Source organism: Danio rerio, chromosome 3 (genome assembly GCF_049306965.1).
Source record: "Danio rerio strain Tuebingen ecotype United States chromosome 3, GRCz12tu, whole genome shotgun sequence".
Classification (NCBI taxonomy): Eukaryota; Metazoa; Chordata; class Actinopteri; order Cypriniformes; family Danionidae; genus Danio; species Danio rerio.
This window is the reverse complement of record NC_133178.1, coordinates 49,317,665-49,334,627: the sequence shown is the minus strand read 5'-3', so window position 1 is coordinate 49,334,627 and position 16,963 is coordinate 49,317,665. Positions and strand designations below refer to the sequence as shown.

The window sequence follows — 16,963 nt, the reverse complement described above, 5'->3', positions numbered from 1 at the left end:
CCACAGTATATATAGTAAAAATATTCTTATAGCTCTTACTTTGATACCAGCACTGATGCAGCGTCTCGAGATTTGTCACTGACTCTAAGAAAGGACTGGCAAAAAAAAGAGATGTGAAAAATCAAACAACTGCTTCGGTCATCAATTTATGAAATGAATAAAACTAAATACCGTTATTAATTAAAACAGTATCTAAAACAGCTTTACCTTGGCAACCTCCAGAATACGATCCATTGTGGACTCTCTGTTCGTCCCCGGGACAGTGGACAGATGGCCGTCCAGGCGAGACAAGTCAAAAGGAATGAGACATGTCATAGACAGCCAAAGGAGGAGTATGTAGCGCGTTTCCCATGTCTAATAGAGAAAAATACAATCATTAAATGATGAACAAAGTTTGTGCCTTTGGAAAAACCACTGACTGCATTTATTTTTCCTACTAAGGATATCAATGGTTACCGGTTCCTAACATTATTGAAAAAAATCTTATTCGGTGTTCAACTGAAAATTAAAATACACCTAAAGGTTTGAAACCACTTGAGGGTGATAAAATAGGAATACATTTTCATTTTTGGGTGAACTATACATCTGTTATAACTAAAGTTTATTTATTTATTTTTTATTGCGTATTGCATGTGTCTTTGTCCCGCCTGCTTGTTGTTTTTTTATTATCCAATAGGCTCCTATTCCGACGTGATTTGTGCTCTTGGCTGCTGGTCTCTGAGCCCTGTATAAAAAGGAGCTTCTGACAGGGTCATTTGTTGTGTGACTGTTTCTGGGAGTTAAGCTCCTGGATTTTGCCCTAATCCTCCGGCCGAGGACCAACATTTAAAATATTTATAGGTAAATTAGTTCATTTACTTTGCAGATTCTTTTGTTTGTTATTTTGGCCTGTGGCCACCCTGAATAGATGCTTAATTAAATTTTATACTTTTTTCTATAATAAGTTGATTCAGTTACTCTCAACTAGAGCTGGGCGATATGGGCGAGAAAGAAAAAAAAAAAACAATATTTTTTTACAACCAAAGACATTACCTTACAAGTTATTGTATATTATTGTTCAACATTATTTAAAAACTAAACAAGTTTGGAACAAGTAAAAGGTGTGACAGAGTTGTCAGTTTTGGATGAACTCTCCTTTTAATGGTGAATTTAGAGTGAAATATCCTTTAATATATTTTATTTAGGGATGCTAATGATTACTTGATGATCTATTGTCAATAACCCTTTAATTGATAGACCTTATCGATGACTGATTATGCGTGTACATTTAAAGGTTTAGTTGCGCTTTGAGCTGTGAGACGCGTCCACGCATTACATAATCAAGTGACATCTTGACATTGCATATTGTGAAACGCATAAAACCCTGTTATGCGCAGATCTCCGTTATATCCGCGGGTGTTTTAACCAATTTTTTCTGACTGCCTGGCTCGAATGGGCCTATGCAGACTCTCATTTTATAAACCGCGCATCACGGCGAGACATGTGGGGAGCATCTCCATTCATACAGCGAGCTTCTAAACTCTGTCATCCACCAGACCGAGTTTATTCTTCCGAGGTAATCTAACAATACTATAAGTGCTGTAGCTTATAAAGACTGTCCAGCCCATGCTGCTCAAACCGCTTCTTTAAACGAATAAACCTGAAACCTTTAAAACAGTTTGGTGGATTATTTTGGCGCTAAAGCATATAGCCGACTTGTTTTAAAGCGCTTCGCCTTAGATGTTATTCGTTCTTCTTGTTTAAGCTGTAAATAATTGACCAACAAAATATACATCAAAATTAAGTTACACATTATACAAAATGAAATTCGTTGCAAAGACACATTTTCTAGGAAATATATATATATATATATATATATATATATATATATATATATATATATATATATATATATATTTATTTTTTTTTATTTTATTTTATTTATTTTTTTTTTTGTGCCCATCTGAAACAACTGCAGATGTATGATGCATCGCTCCGTGGAAAATAAGGATTTAATTAATGATCAACTGCTGTTGTAAACGTCGGTCATATATTTGCTGCATTTTTAATAAGTCATATAATTTTAAAGATTTTGTCTTGAGCATCTAATTTCTCCTCAGTGATTATGTCCTTTAAATATATAAAGGCTGGTTGTTTTACTTTTGATGGGGGAGTAGGCTTGGGCGTTAATATGGTATACCGCGGGATCTAAAAATAGCAACAGGGTTACAATAATATTATACTTTCATAAAAAAAACCAATGCACTTAAATCGAAAACAAACAAGTATTAAATAATAAATATTATTTATTTAATGCCTCCAAATCCTTATGCGTGATTGTCATCACGGGACAGTGTGGAGGAGAGAGGGAGAGGTGAGGTAAGATGGCTAGTCGTGCACCAAGTCACCTGCAGTTTGGCAGTATTTCCGGTTTCAACTGAACGAGAAGGGAGACGTGGTAAATATGAATTAGAGGTCTGCATTCCCACTGCTGTACTGCAGGACCCGACCAGATTTCTTGCGGTGTGGGGAACAAAGCGCAGGAGAGGTCGTTAACTCTGGTGTAATTTGAAAGGGAGCGGGCGCAGTCTAATAATATCGCTCCCAAGCGAGCGAGCACGTAATTTCTTAGCATCTTCAAAAGGGTGTTGATATTGTTTTAAATCATGAAACTGGTTTGTGGTGTTGCCTGCTTTTGATGGCATGAGTCGTCTGCGCAGTTTGCAGTGCACGTTGCTCTGTTTTGTGTCAGATTAAATAAAACTATGTAGCACGAGACTACTGAAGTCTAGTGATGTTTCTTGTCAACAATGTCTGTGACTCTGACCTTTTTGTATTATTTTTCTTACTTTTATCCAGTAATTATCAAACTGTTATTATCGTTTTATCAATAAATTAAATATCGTGATAATTATCGATATCGAATTATTGGCCAGCTCTACTCTCAACTGAGTGTATGAGGTTGTCGATCGAAGGGGACCTTTTGCATAAAGTTTTGGTTTTGTTTGGGAAATCCACCACCCCATAAAATTTGTTTTTTTATGTTTATAATGCCCATGTTTCTTTTTCCCCTAGACTTGGGGAATAATCTAAAAAAAATGCATTTGTGCATGTTATACTCAATGGTTTAATTTGAGTAAATAACATAATGTATATTCTAGATCAGATACAGATACAGGAAAAAAAAAGGCAATTAGCAGTGATGAACCCACCTCAGTGTCTTTTTGGTCCTGTCTGCATAAGAGGTCCAGAACTGGCTGAACGTCTGACACTTCGTGGGGGAAAAGCTGCATAAAGATTTTGTAGCCTCTGACCTGCAAAAGCACCAGAAAATCAAGCCACAAATCCAAAAGGTTATCAACTGTGACTTCAGAGAGAAATCAGTTAGACTTATAGTGCTGTGCATCAACTTGCCTTTGAGATGATGTAGAGGAATTTGAAACAGAGATGGACCAGAAGAGGCGGCGACTTCTCACTGCGGATCATCTCCAAAAGCATGTTCAGCATCCACTCTGCACAGCAGCAAATCCAGCATTATAAATAGGTTATATGAAGGACTTTTCAATTTTAGTAACCCAGTTAAAGCGCTTACGGTTAACTGTGTGCCATTATAAAATCACCATATTTAAGGTCGGTTTTCTTTGAAAATCAATGATCTTCACTGCCTGATTGATCTACGATATAAAGTGAGTCACAGAATGTAAAAGAAGAAATGCAATATATTCCATTTTTCCGCACCATGTCTTTAAAATATGAATATTTATTTAACTTATTTTAAATGGAGTTTCTGCACTAGCCTGCTGATCCTGACAGCACCTGTGCGTAAACAGCTTTTCATCTCGTTTTACACTTCTATTCAATTCTATTTTTAACTGATTATATTTTAATTACATTACAATATCGATGCTATTAATGAAACCCTATAAAATTGAAAGTGTTCAGTCAGAAAGCACATTCATTATTTCTATTAGTGATGTGACATTGTGCACATAGGCTTAGAAGTAGAGGTGTGCATTTTGAATAAATTTCTGAATAAATCGCGGGAGCAGTTGGTAACTAGTGTATTTTAAACGGGAGCTGGAGGTCTAACAATACTGCTTCCGACTCCTGAGCGAGCAAGCATGTATGTATGCACGTGTATGTTTGTGTGTGAATGAGAGAGCGTGATGCGTTTAGGTTGTTTTTGCTGTCTACGGGCCTACTCACACTATGCCATCCTTACCGTGCCCAGGCCCATTTCCCAAATCATTTTAGTGTGAGTGCGCTGAATCAGGCTCAAGCACGGTTCACTTTGCCGGCCCTGGCCCGGTTGGAAGAGGTGGGCCTGAGCCCGGTTCACTTGGGCTTTGGCGCGGTACGTTTGTAGTGTGAGTGCAAAACGCGTCAAAGCCCGAAACTGAAAGCGAGACGTGACTTTTAAGGCACTGTTTCATATGGATTTATTAATCATTCTTACTGTTCAGTGATCGCAAACTGCCGTAGTTTATTAAAGACGCAAACCCCTCACTTCATGACAGCTGCGCGCCTTCAGCAGACCTCCTCATTCCTGCAGCACGAGAGCATTATGATTGTTTATGAGCGCCAAAAGTGTCGCATCTGTACGGCGAAATATCTGACTGCGTGTCACCGCATCCCTAAGGACTGTTTGGCGAAATATTTGACGGCATATCAAACGACTGAAACGATATAACTAGAGAAATCTCCACTGTGCTGCTGAGTGAGAGCGCATCTCACTGAACAGCACAGCAGCGATGACGTCAGGGTGCCGAGGCCCGATTGTGGTGTGAGTGTGGGCCATGGGGGGAGACTGAAGGGTGGACAAGGGTGCTTTGTCCCGGTTCGAGGCAACTGTACCTAGTGTGAGCACGGCCTATGTGTGTTAGTGTGTGTGTGTGTGTGTGTGTGAAGGAGAGCGAGAGAGCTTGGTGCTGTGTGTGTGTGTGTTTGTCTGTGTGTGTGTGTGTGTGCAAGATAGTCTGTGTGTACAAGATAGTAAGCTGTCTGTGTCACTTACTTGTTGCTGTGAGTCTGTGTGTGTTTATACAGCTGTATAGCTGGGTGGTTTTCAGTTATGTCCCCCATACACACCTCCCACCCCCACCTCCCCCTCCCCCTGCGGGAACGGGCGTGGCGGGTAGAAAATGGGGTCGGCAGCAGTACAACTAATGCTGAACATAAGCGGGAGCGGTCGGGTTCGGACTTAAACCTGGCGGGAGTGGGATTATAAACTTTGTCTCGCACACATCTCTACAGAAGCACGTATCAAAAACATTATACATCTTGCAGTGAAGCAGTCTACCAGAGCTTGATTCCTTTTTCCATAATCACGTGATCAGTGACAGCCGAAGCTAAATTTTCGCCGCTTGTGAAGTCGTGACATATCGGTGACATATGGAATACTGTTTCTGGGTCCAAGATGCTACTCATTTGAATTGAAAAAATATTTGTTTATGACAGCTTATTAGTCCTATCACACTTTAATGTGAATTTTATATACAAACATGGTGTACACAACAGTGTCTGGACTTGCTGCATCACAAACATCTAAATTTTACCAATTTATTAACAATTTATCACTTTCTGGCCATCGGATAAAAGGCATGGACATGCAGTCTGAAATGAGAATTATTAGCCCCCTTTTAATTTTTTTTTTTTTTTTCCTTTTTTAAATATTTCTCAAATGATGTTTAACAGAGCAAGGAAATTTTCATAGTCTGTCTGATAATATTTTGTCTTCTGGAGAAAGTCTTATTTGTTTTATTTCAGCTAGAATAAAAGCGGTTTTACATTTTTTTAAAAAACCATTTTAAAAACACAATTATTATCCCCTTTAAACTAATTATTAGTCTACAGAACAAAATATTATCATACAATAACTTGCCTAATTACCATAACCTGCCTAGTTAACCTAATTAACCTAATTAAGCCTTTAAATGTCATTTTATGCTGTATAGAAGCGTCTTAAAAAAAATTCTAATCAAATTTTGTTTACGATCATCACGGACAGTAAAATCCTCAGAGTAAAATTTACTCAGTTCAGAGAACATTTGGTCCCTCTCTAAATTGAGTAAAATTTACTCAGCAGCAGAGTTAAAGTTAATGAGAAAATGATGGGGTTAATTAAGTGATGATTAAGGACTGATGATGAACACCTGCTGTTAATAAGCAGAAACAGAGAACAGAAACACAAAACTACATCTACCTTCAGTCACACCCGTATGTTAAATAAACTGAAATAAAACACATCAAATAACTCAAAATCTCAGCAAAGAATCATTAAGGAACTCCACAAACAGCAGCTTTACTTATTAACAACCTGTTTGGCCTTATTTCTGCCACACTCTATAAAATTCCATATAGTGATAATATTAAGAATTTACTTTTTTTTACAACAGCAATAAAAAAAAAACACACCACTTTTTGTGTTTAAGCTGTCACCATTGAGGAGAACAGTAGCTGCTTTACTTGGACTCTGACTCGATTTCTAATGTTAAATTTTCTTGGTTTGCCAAACAGTCTATTGTGGCAAATATTGGATAAAGAGAGCAGTTATGCTCTGGATAATTGACTCTGTGGTGGTTTAGTCACTGGTCAAATCAGTAAAACTGGTTTTGACCTATTAAGTTTAAATAATGTTATATCACTAAAGGAGCACTGTATTAAGAAAATGGAGCTCACCAATACTTTTATCAGATCATAAAACACATCTGAATCTGAAACACTTAAAACCCATAGATATAAAGAATCAGCGTATGCTTCTCAACTATGGTGATTGGTGAGTTTTTTATTCCCTACAGTGCATGCTGAAAACTATGGATGAATGTCGTAGAATTCACTTACCATCCACTACAGCCAAAAAAAAAACAAAAATCTCTAACCACTGTTGAGATACGCTGATTATTGATGTCTGTGTCTCTAAAGTGATTCAGATGCTCAATGTATTCTAATATAACACTACAGCCGAGGTCCATTCTCTTGAAAATCACTGAATTTTGTTTCTTATATGATAAACCATCATTTAAACATAATTTGTAAAGTCGAACATGATCTCTTACACAGTTACTCTTATCAAGAATAAGAATCAATACAGGATCAGTCAACTTGATCACTTGTTCTTTCTTTATACTTGTCATAACAAGCAAAAAAAATTAACATTACAAATCGAGTCCAAGTAAATCAACCACTTTTCTCCACAATGGTGACATCAGGGGAAAAAACGTTTTTCTTTTTTTTTTTTGGTAAAATGTAAAGAACTAAAACAGTTAATTCTCAATAAATCTCATATGGACTTCTCTTCTGTTTCTGCTTATTAACAGCAGGTGTTCATCATCATTGCTCAATCATCACTTAATTAACCCCATCATTGTCTCATTAACTTTAACGCTGCTGCCGAGTAAATTTTGCTCAATTTAGAGAGGGATCAAATGTTCTCTGAACTGAGTAAATTTTACTCTGAGGATTTTACTGTGTGGCAAAGATAAAATAAATCAGTTATTAGAAATGAGTTATTAAAACTATTATGTTTAGAAATTTATTGAAAAAATATTCTCTCTGTTAAACAGAAAACAGGGAAAAAATAAACAGGGGTAATTTAGGGGGGCTAAGTATTGGAAGTTTTGTTAATATTTATTATTATCTTTTGATGAATCTCCCCATTCAGTCTAATAATAAAGCGATTAGACACGGAAGCCGCTTTACAAGCGGATACCCACGTGAACATCGAAGGCGTCCACTTTGAATTTGTGATAATACTATTTACGCTTTTGCTTTTGAATTTTGCATCCTCGATCATTCTATTAAATAGTGCTGCAGGATGAAGTTTGCTTTCATTTTTAAAATTCCTATAAAGCACATACACCTTTTGCATTTTGTTTTGGTTCTGCCTGCAATGTCAAACTTGCTGTGTTATAAATGAAATATAGTTGTATATGTGTGTGAATTTTTCAGCGGTTCGGATACTATTAGCAGATCAACATCTTAAATTACCACTGCAGGTAAAATTATTATGTTATTTTATGCTACTGGCTGCTGCTATATGCTCAATTAAAATAATTTTAACCTATATGCACATTTCATGAATAAATAAATTAATAAAGAAAGAAAGAAAGAAAGAAAAAAAGAAAGAAAGAAAGAAAGAAAGAAAGAAAGAAAGAAAGAAAGAAAGAAAGAAAGAAAGAAAGAAAGAAAGAAAGAAAGAAAGAAAGAAAGAAAGAAAGAAAGAAAGAAAGAAAGAAAGAAAACACTAATCATAATGATAAAAGTAACCAAGATCTACTTATTGTCACAAAATCTGACAATACATGTGGTCGTGGTTTTGTTTTGGCCCTGAACACACTAATTCATTTCACCTCTAATTCTTTCTTCTGTTTATTTTAATAACTAAAAAATACATCAGAATTATACCAAACGAAATTCATTTCCAAAAGAGTATTTTTAAATGTAATAATATAGCCGAGGTTAAATGTTCAAAATACAGGTCTGACTCACTCCTTTTCTTCCGATGTAGACTATGCCATCCCATTAACATACCCTTAATAATTTACAATAATGAACAAATTGCAAAAAACAAGCAGTGATATTTAAAGATAAAGTAATGAGCTATTTAAAAGTACACTTTAAAGAAAGTCACATTTACGAAAGAGAGAGCAATAAGATATGCTTTAAGGTATAGTCTACCACACTGCTTTTATTTATTTTTTTTAGGTTTGTTAATGTATGAATTATTTAAGTTAAATATTTTGTATATTGGGGTTTAATATTTAATTGGTCATTAAATCAAATTAAAAAGAAGTTGGAGTGTCAAAAAATAAAGAAATTAACAACCAAATTATTTCATTCTCTCTGTAAAGTATTCAAGTATCAAACATTTATATTAAGAAAATATTAAGACTATTCTATATAATTTTTAAACGTTGTTTGGGCTCAACTAGGATGCTTTTTCTTATTTGTTAATGAACTGTTACTCATCTTTCCATTAAACATTTCGATAATATACTGATTCTGTCTCCAAATATGCAATGTAATTTTCTAAGTTATCTAAACTAGACAATTAAAATATGCTGTAAAAAAAGTGTAGGTTAAAAACTATTTTATTTTGGCTGGAAATGATTTACTGCTGGTTTTGTCTGGCCAGAGCAGAACTGCACAATGTTGCAACTGACGCAGTAGTATGGTGTAAAGCATGATATGAGACCAGCTGTTTAACCTTTGCGCTATTTTAAGTGAATGTAAATGGAATCGATTTCTATATGTTTCTTTATTTAACCAGATAAAAACCCATTGAGATCAAGATCTCATTTACAAGGGTGATCTGGCCAAGAGGTCTGCAACATACGATTTATATAAAAAATAAAAATAAATAAAAAATGAAAATGTAATAATATTAGTAATAAATATAAAATTGATATAATATAAAATACAGTTCAGTTTTCCAGCTTTACCACATTTCAATTTATTAAAAACACATACATTGAGAAATGGACTGTTGTTGTTTGTTAAAAAGGATAGAGCGAAACGATGTCATTGGGATAAGCTCAGATATCTTTAGTTCAGACTGAAGAGTATTCCAGGATGAGGGGGCGGCATGACTAAAGGCTCGCTCCCTATTTCAATTCAAACCCGGGGAACAGTCAAATGATAAGCTTCACTTGAGCGTAGGGCATACTGGCTTTTAGTCTTATGGAGAAGGGAACATAGGTATGAAGTCACCAGTCCCAGAAGAGCCTTGTAGACCAGAGTCGATTCCTGAGTCGATTCCACCAACTCCAAATTAGGAGTCGAGAATAGGAGTCGATTCCAAAAAAAAAAAAAAACAGAACCGAACACCCCTATGTTTACTGCTCCAAAATACTTTAAATCTTTCAAAAAATACAATATATTGTTTTTAAAATGGGACAAAAATGTTGTTGTTTACCCAGACATTTAAAAATAATATATTTCAGAGCAGTGAGCAGGATACTGTGAAACCATGATATTTTTACCAAAGGTTATCATGCTGTCAGAATCTTATACCGGGCCCATGCCTAGTGGTGTATAACAGTCCTTATTTGTACAAAAATAAATAAACAAAAAAAATACAGTAACTGGGTAATTAGATTATATTACTACTGTTGTATTACTACATGATTAAGTTGGTTGGTTGTAAACATTTGACATTTTAGCAACACAATGTTTTCCCACACTTTAACCTGCAGAGATCCTCATCAAGCTTTGATTTGGAAATCTTCAAGTTACGAACCTTCTTCCGATACATTTGTGTTGAAAAGTTCACTGGTTTAGAAAGCTTTGATTCACAATCACTAGTGTCCATCACACACTGTACATGATGCTTCATCTTACCAAGATGAGGGTCCAGTAGATGTGGCTGCTCCTGGTAGCGATCCATGATAACTGCAAATACAAGCCAATGCACATTGAGTTTTTTGTCATTTTATGTAATAGAACAGTATACCGACAACAGGCAGACACAAGAAAAAAGCAAACTGACAAGACAGACACAAGAAAAAGACAAACTACAATAGACAGACACACACTAACGGCAGGTATCTAGACAGACACAACAAAACAAAACAGACAGACACAACATAAAGGCAGAGCGAAGACTGACAGACATAAAAAAAAGGGTTGTTATTGTTGAAAGAGGGTATTTTATACACCTTAAATAATGCAATTCTCTTCAATGAAGTTAATGCAGACTTTAGTTGCGGCAAAAATGCTGATTACAGATGTAATTTTCTATTAATTTGCTGTATAGATGAATTACCAACCTACATCACACATGACGCCACACGAGTCCCTGGTTGCAAAAAAAGACCAGCTGTAAATGTTAGAGCTCCCAGTTTATTCTGCCACCCCCTACGTGCACATCCTGAATTTTTACAAACATGGTAATTCGTCTATTAGCGATTAAAATGACTAATCTAGCTAACGTTAGCTTGCCTACAATAGCTTGTACAACTGCAACTAATATGCCAATGCCACTTCCCATGCATTGTTTCATTTGTGATGACTTGGTATAATGTTAAAGAGCCCATATTATGGGTTTTTGAAAATTCCCCTCCATGTAGTGTGTAACACAGCTCTAAGTGAAGTGAAGTATCCAGCTAAGGCTTAAATCTGTAAGAATACAGTGTTTAAAACGGTTGATTCATCTATAAAAGAGTCGACTCATAGTGCTTCAAACGAGTCGCCTTGATACCAATTCATTAGGTGTTTCGCCATGACGTACGAACGAAACCAAGTTATTCACGTGCACGCGCAAACCCGGGAGATTTCAAACCTGAGGCCCCGCCCTCTGACGCAGAAACCCAGACACACACACACCCACAAACACACGCACACCCACAAACACACGCACACAAACATGCCGGTCGATTGAAGTCACACTGCAGATGGATATATTGAGTCTCTACCCAAAGATGAAACCTCAGCATTATAACCAAGCAGTTGGAAACTTCTGGAAGCTACATGCTACAAAGAATACTTCATCTGAGTTTGTTAAAGGAAGGATCAGTAAAGAGTAACTGATGGACGTCAGGATGGGTTTCTTCCATTTCTCAAGTGTAAGTACGTGCGGTTAAAGTTGTTGCCTCGTTTACTCTAGCTTGCAAATGTATTTAGTTGTGATTTGTTACTTGTAACCGCGTGTACTGTATCAGGTTAACTGGATATATTATCTTATCGCGTGCAAAGTCACGTTAAAAACGCGACGCGTGCTGTTTGTTTATGGAGCTCCGTGCTAGAGTTCTGCTCCCGCGATTTATTCGGAAATGTATTCCCGCGCCGCAGAAATCTGGCGCGGGGAGAGAGAGAGAGAGAGAGCGAGAGAGAGCGAACGAACGAACGAACGAGCTTTGTGTACTTTGTGCTGTGTGTGTGTTTTTATACAGACAGCTTGGCTGTCTGGACTGTATACTGGGTGATATTTGGTTGTGTTCTCCGCTCTAGCGGGACCGGGCGCGGCGGGCAGAAAACGGAGCGGGTTCTCAGGCTAAAACCTGGCGGGTGCGGGCTGAAGCGGGAGCGTTGTCATCCGGAGGTGTGTGTGTGTTTTTGTGTGTGTGTGGTATGGCGAGTACACGACTGTCTCCTTCGTTCGGTTATCCGTGGCACTATCCACTCGCCATAGTGTGGCAGCTAAAATCCACGCCTACACTATCGAGCGTGTATGAACTGTGATTACTTTTTAAATTGCTGATTAGCTATTGGCCATTTCCCTCTCTGACTGAAGGCAGTCGACCAATCGCGACAGACTGTCATCGGTCCAATCAGCGCAGATTAGCTCCGCGCTAAGGAGGGGTTTGGGAACAAATGAATCACTGGACGATTCATACAGGAGTCGCTGGGATAATTAGGTAAAAATAAATGCAGATTATAAGACCATGAAAGTGTTTTTTGACCTTGCATGCATATTAGACTGTTGTTGGAGACCCTTACAACCAAGATATGACCCTATTTCATGTATAATATGGGCTCTTTAACTTAACATTAACGACCACAATTAGCATATTGTTTAGCTGTGTATTTGTTAAATGAGCACTGCTACGTCCAAATTAACCCCACTGTTTTCCTATTCTGTTTTTGAGTGACTAAATTAACTTGAAATTAAAATGTTAACATTTTTAAATTCCTAGTTTTTATTGTAGTGATTATTGTTATGATAGTTTTGCGCTCTTTATGTAAAGCACTTTGAATTATCTTTGTCTATAAAATTGTCTTGCAGTGTCATGGACTAGATAAAATGGACATAAAATGAAATTTTCAGTGCACCTAAACACAGAGTACAAAAAGTTCACATATTAAGGCAATTTGGGTTTAAGAATGAGTGCTTATGAAAACACTTATGTCACATTATCAATCACAGGCAAAGGAGAAAGAAATCATTGAGAGACAGGCAGAGCAGGGTCAATCAAATGTACAGTGTCAGGTAAAGGTGTTGTCAGGGCCTGATTAACCAATGGGTATTATGGGCAGAGGCCCATGGGGCCCGTGCACACTTGGGGGCCCTGCGAGGGGGGGAAAAAAGCATATTTTGTGTCTAGGCTAAGTGCAAATAGTGCACCTCGTAGGAACAAGCTAGTTAAGCGATTCATCATACACATATTAAGTAAAGACCGTCACTGACAGCAGCATGAGTAGCGTAGCTTTTAAAGCGCATGGCAACATGTTTTGATGTGATCGATCATGAATCCAGTTTCGAATCCAGCGATGAACACATTTCTTTTTTCCCCACTACATATGAGATTTTGTATACTCTTCATCTCGAGGAAGACAAGGAGGAATCATTAATAAGTGTGTGTATTATGGAGGACTCAGATTCATAGAACTGGAATGGAGAGGTGTTAATATCCAAATCATATGCATTATAAGTTTGTAGAAGTTATACATTAAAAATACTCTTAAATCTAATTTTTAGTACTGCTTTTTTGAACCTGAACAAGTAAATTTAAATGTAATAATTTTCTCTAGTTTTTTTTTTTTTTTTTAATCAAAGTGTGCTTTAAATGCTTTAAATTTTAAAATGTAAGTGCTTTAAAATTTTATTTTTTTAAATATTATATTAATCTTATTTTTTAATTCAACTATAGGGGTGCGGCTAGGAAGGGGGCCTAGATGACATTGTGCCCAGGGGCCTTTGAATTCTTAATCCGAGCCTGGGTGTTGTGCCTTTATTGAAGGGATAATGATTGTCCGCTTAGTCCCTTTATTAATCTGGGGTCGCCACAGCGGAATGAACCGCAAACTTATCCAACAAGTTTTTACGCAGCGGATGCCCTTCCAGCCGCAACCCATCTCTGGGAAACAATTTACAATATGATTTGTCAATTTAAGAAGTGTAATGTAAACAAGTTAGTTATTATGAGTATGGAAAAGGTCTTTTCTTGCATTTATTTTCTGCTTTAGGAATCAGTCTGTTGACTGTAAACAACACAACAAACAATGCAATAAATAGTTTTGAAGAAAAAAAATGCTTTGTCATTGAACCCGAGAAAAACTTTGAAAATAACAATAATTTCGTAGTCTATATGCTATATGAATAGTAAAAAGATTTTAACTGTGAAGATTTACAAGTACTGTTTCACTCACTGTATTATTTATTTTCCCCTTCAATAAAGTGCTCATAAGAAATTTTAATAGCAATCAATTTTACGCCCATGACTGTTAATTGTTGTTGCTTTCATCTACTTTGCCTCTATGTCATTTTACCTTTATTTTCATGTGTTAAGAATGTTACACGTTACAGTTATCATGCTAACAAAACAATTTTGAATTGAACTGAATTAGACAGACAGACGGACATATTCTTACCCACAAACTTCTCGATGGTGGCCTCTCTGCTGACAGTGTCGTGATGAATGTCTGGCAGGCTGCTGATGAGAGCTCGAGTCTCGGTGCTCTCCGTGAACTCAGACAGCACACACGCCTGAGCCAAAACCTCCGCATCCTCTCCATTACACGCACCCTCCATCACGGACATCACCTACCAGAGGACTATCAGGCCTGCTTCTCACTGACCACGTTTAAAAAGCGCTAATCGTACAGGATAAAGTGAATCCAGCAAGTCACTGACAGCAAGATCTTAAAAGCTGAAGTGTCTGCAGCTCACAATGACGCACTCGTTTCACTTTAAACTTAAGCGAAACAATTCAAGGTTGGTCTGTTATTTTAACAAAACTTAGGTTAAATGTAAGTCACTATCTACTCCACAAGAGCGACGAATTGTCTTGTATATGACATAATGAGAAAAGAGCTGTGTTGATGAAGGTATGTAATGCATCCCGCGTATTATTATGATGCTCGCGTCGCTTCTGTCGCACACGGCAACGTCAACGGCAAGTCGCGAGGAACAATGTAAATCACAACGCGTTTTTATTTCAAGTTTAAAGTCTTTAAAAGAAATCGTTAATATCGTGCTCAATTAACCACGATTTGTTACATATTACATACTTTACACATTTCATTAAAAAATCCCCGGATATATAACGTTGATTCAATACATATATATATATATATATATATATATATATATATATATATATATATATATATATATATATATATATATATATATATATATATATATATATATATAAACACACACATACACACACAGTTGAAGTCAGAATTATTAGCCCCCCTGAATTTCCCTTTTATTTTTTCCCCAATTTCTGTTTAACGGTGAAAATATTTTTTTTTTTTTCAATACATTTCTAAACAATAGCTATAATAACTAATTTCTAATAACTGATTTATTTTATATTTGCCATGATGACAGTAAATAATATTTTCATTTATTCATTCATTTTCTTGTCAGCTTAGTCCCTTTATTAATCCGGGGTCGCCACAGCGGAATAAACCGCCAACTTATCCAGCAAGTTTTTACACAGCGGATGCCCTTCCAGCCGCAACCTATCTCTGGGAAACATACACACACACACACACACACACACACACATACACTACGGACAATTTAGCCTACTCAATTCACCTGCACCACATGTCTTTGGACTGTGGGGGAAACCGGAGCACCCGGAGGAAACCAACGCGAAAGCAGGGAGAACATGCAAACTCCACACAGAAACGTCAACTGATCGAACTAGCGACCTTCTTGCTGTGAGGCAAGTTATTGTATAAAGATGGTTTGTTCTGTAGACTATCGAAAAAATACATAGCTTTAAAGAGGCTAATTATATTGAACTTAATTTTTATTTAATTTTTTTTAATAATAACTGCTTTTATTCTAGCAAAAATAAAATAAATAAGACTTTTCCAGAAGAAATTAATATTATCTGATATATTGTGAAAATGTCCTTGCTCTGTTAAATATCATTTGGGAAATATTTAAAAATTAATTAACAGTCGATATCCTAATAATAGGCAATTAATTAGTAAATAGAAGTGGTGTGAATTTTTACTTAAACTGAAGTGTTGCCATACAGTTATAAATACATATATCATAGACAATAATAAATAATTTTAATTAGGTTTACAAACATCTAAAAAGACATAAAAAAAACCTTTAGATATTAAAGCTATTCATATGGTAATATTTAAATGTAAATGTTAAAGACATTATAATAGTATTTGAAAATTCACAAGTATTTGAATATAATTATAATATAATATTTTATATTATTATTAAAAATATAGAACAACAATAAACAACAACCAAAAAGGAAATTTAGACTCAAATATTTTTGTCATGTAAAATACTTTATTTTACAGCAAAAAAAAAGATATTTATATCTATATATATATTACTTCACTGACAGCTGATTGGTCATGTTTTGTTTCGCAATCTCTAACCCAGAATAAAATCTGTATTTGAGCAGGTTAATCATGTATCGCAGGTTATTGTAGTGACAAAACCCAAATACAACCAACTTAACTTAAGCCTGAAAAACTCAAGAGTTTGCTTAAACTTGCCTGCAGGGTAAAAACCAAACAGGCTTTGTGCAACAGGCCTCGGGTCAGACTTGTAAACGCTTATGCTAGTTCTGCTGCAACTACTAACTTGAATGTCCATACAGCACGTACTATTTGAGGCTCCTGCAAACTGAAGTTACATTACAGCAACATCACCAGCTATTTCAACCGTATTCAGATGTTTCACAACCTCAGTATGCTAATGATTAGTGATACTGAAGTTAAATTCAATATTCATATTTAAATAATGCTACTTAGTGCACACATTTTCAATCAGTAAATCAAGAAAAGAAGAAAACAACATTTTTATATTTATGCAGTTCTGTAAAAGGTACACTAACCAATTATTGACCAACAACTAATGTTATTTAAATAGCTCCAAAGCAAACACTATGCAACCTGCTCCCATTTTATATCAATTGTTACTGAACATGCCCCTTACTGCTGATTTTCTTTTTTTTTTTTAAGTGTATTTTGACACAATTGGGTCAAATGCATTTCTTAAAATTTGCTTAGGAAACATTTAAAGTGCAATTCTTAAAATGGAATGATGAATTTA

The 16,963-nt window shown here is 36.0% G+C and overlaps 1 protein-coding gene across 1 annotated transcript in view; it reads right to left on the bottom strand.

Annotated features, from left to right (window-relative positions):
• The window catches only part of tbcd (tubulin folding cofactor D), a 97,311-nt gene extending 82,523 nt beyond the window's left edge, over positions 1-14,788 (bottom strand). The window contains exons 1-6 of the mRNA XM_073944965.1: positions 14,287-14,788; positions 10,318-10,368; positions 3,394-3,491; positions 3,192-3,293; positions 208-354; positions 40-95 (exon numbers count right to left, since the gene is read on the bottom strand). Coding sequence (XP_073801066.1) covers positions 40-95; positions 208-354; positions 3,192-3,293; positions 3,394-3,491; positions 10,318-10,368; positions 14,287-14,455 — 623 coding nt within the window. The 5' untranslated portion in view covers positions 14,456-14,788. The remainder of the gene's footprint in view (positions 1-39; positions 96-207; positions 355-3,191; positions 3,294-3,393; positions 3,492-10,317; positions 10,369-14,286) is intronic.
• Between the last annotated feature and the right edge of the window lie 2,175 nt (positions 14,789-16,963).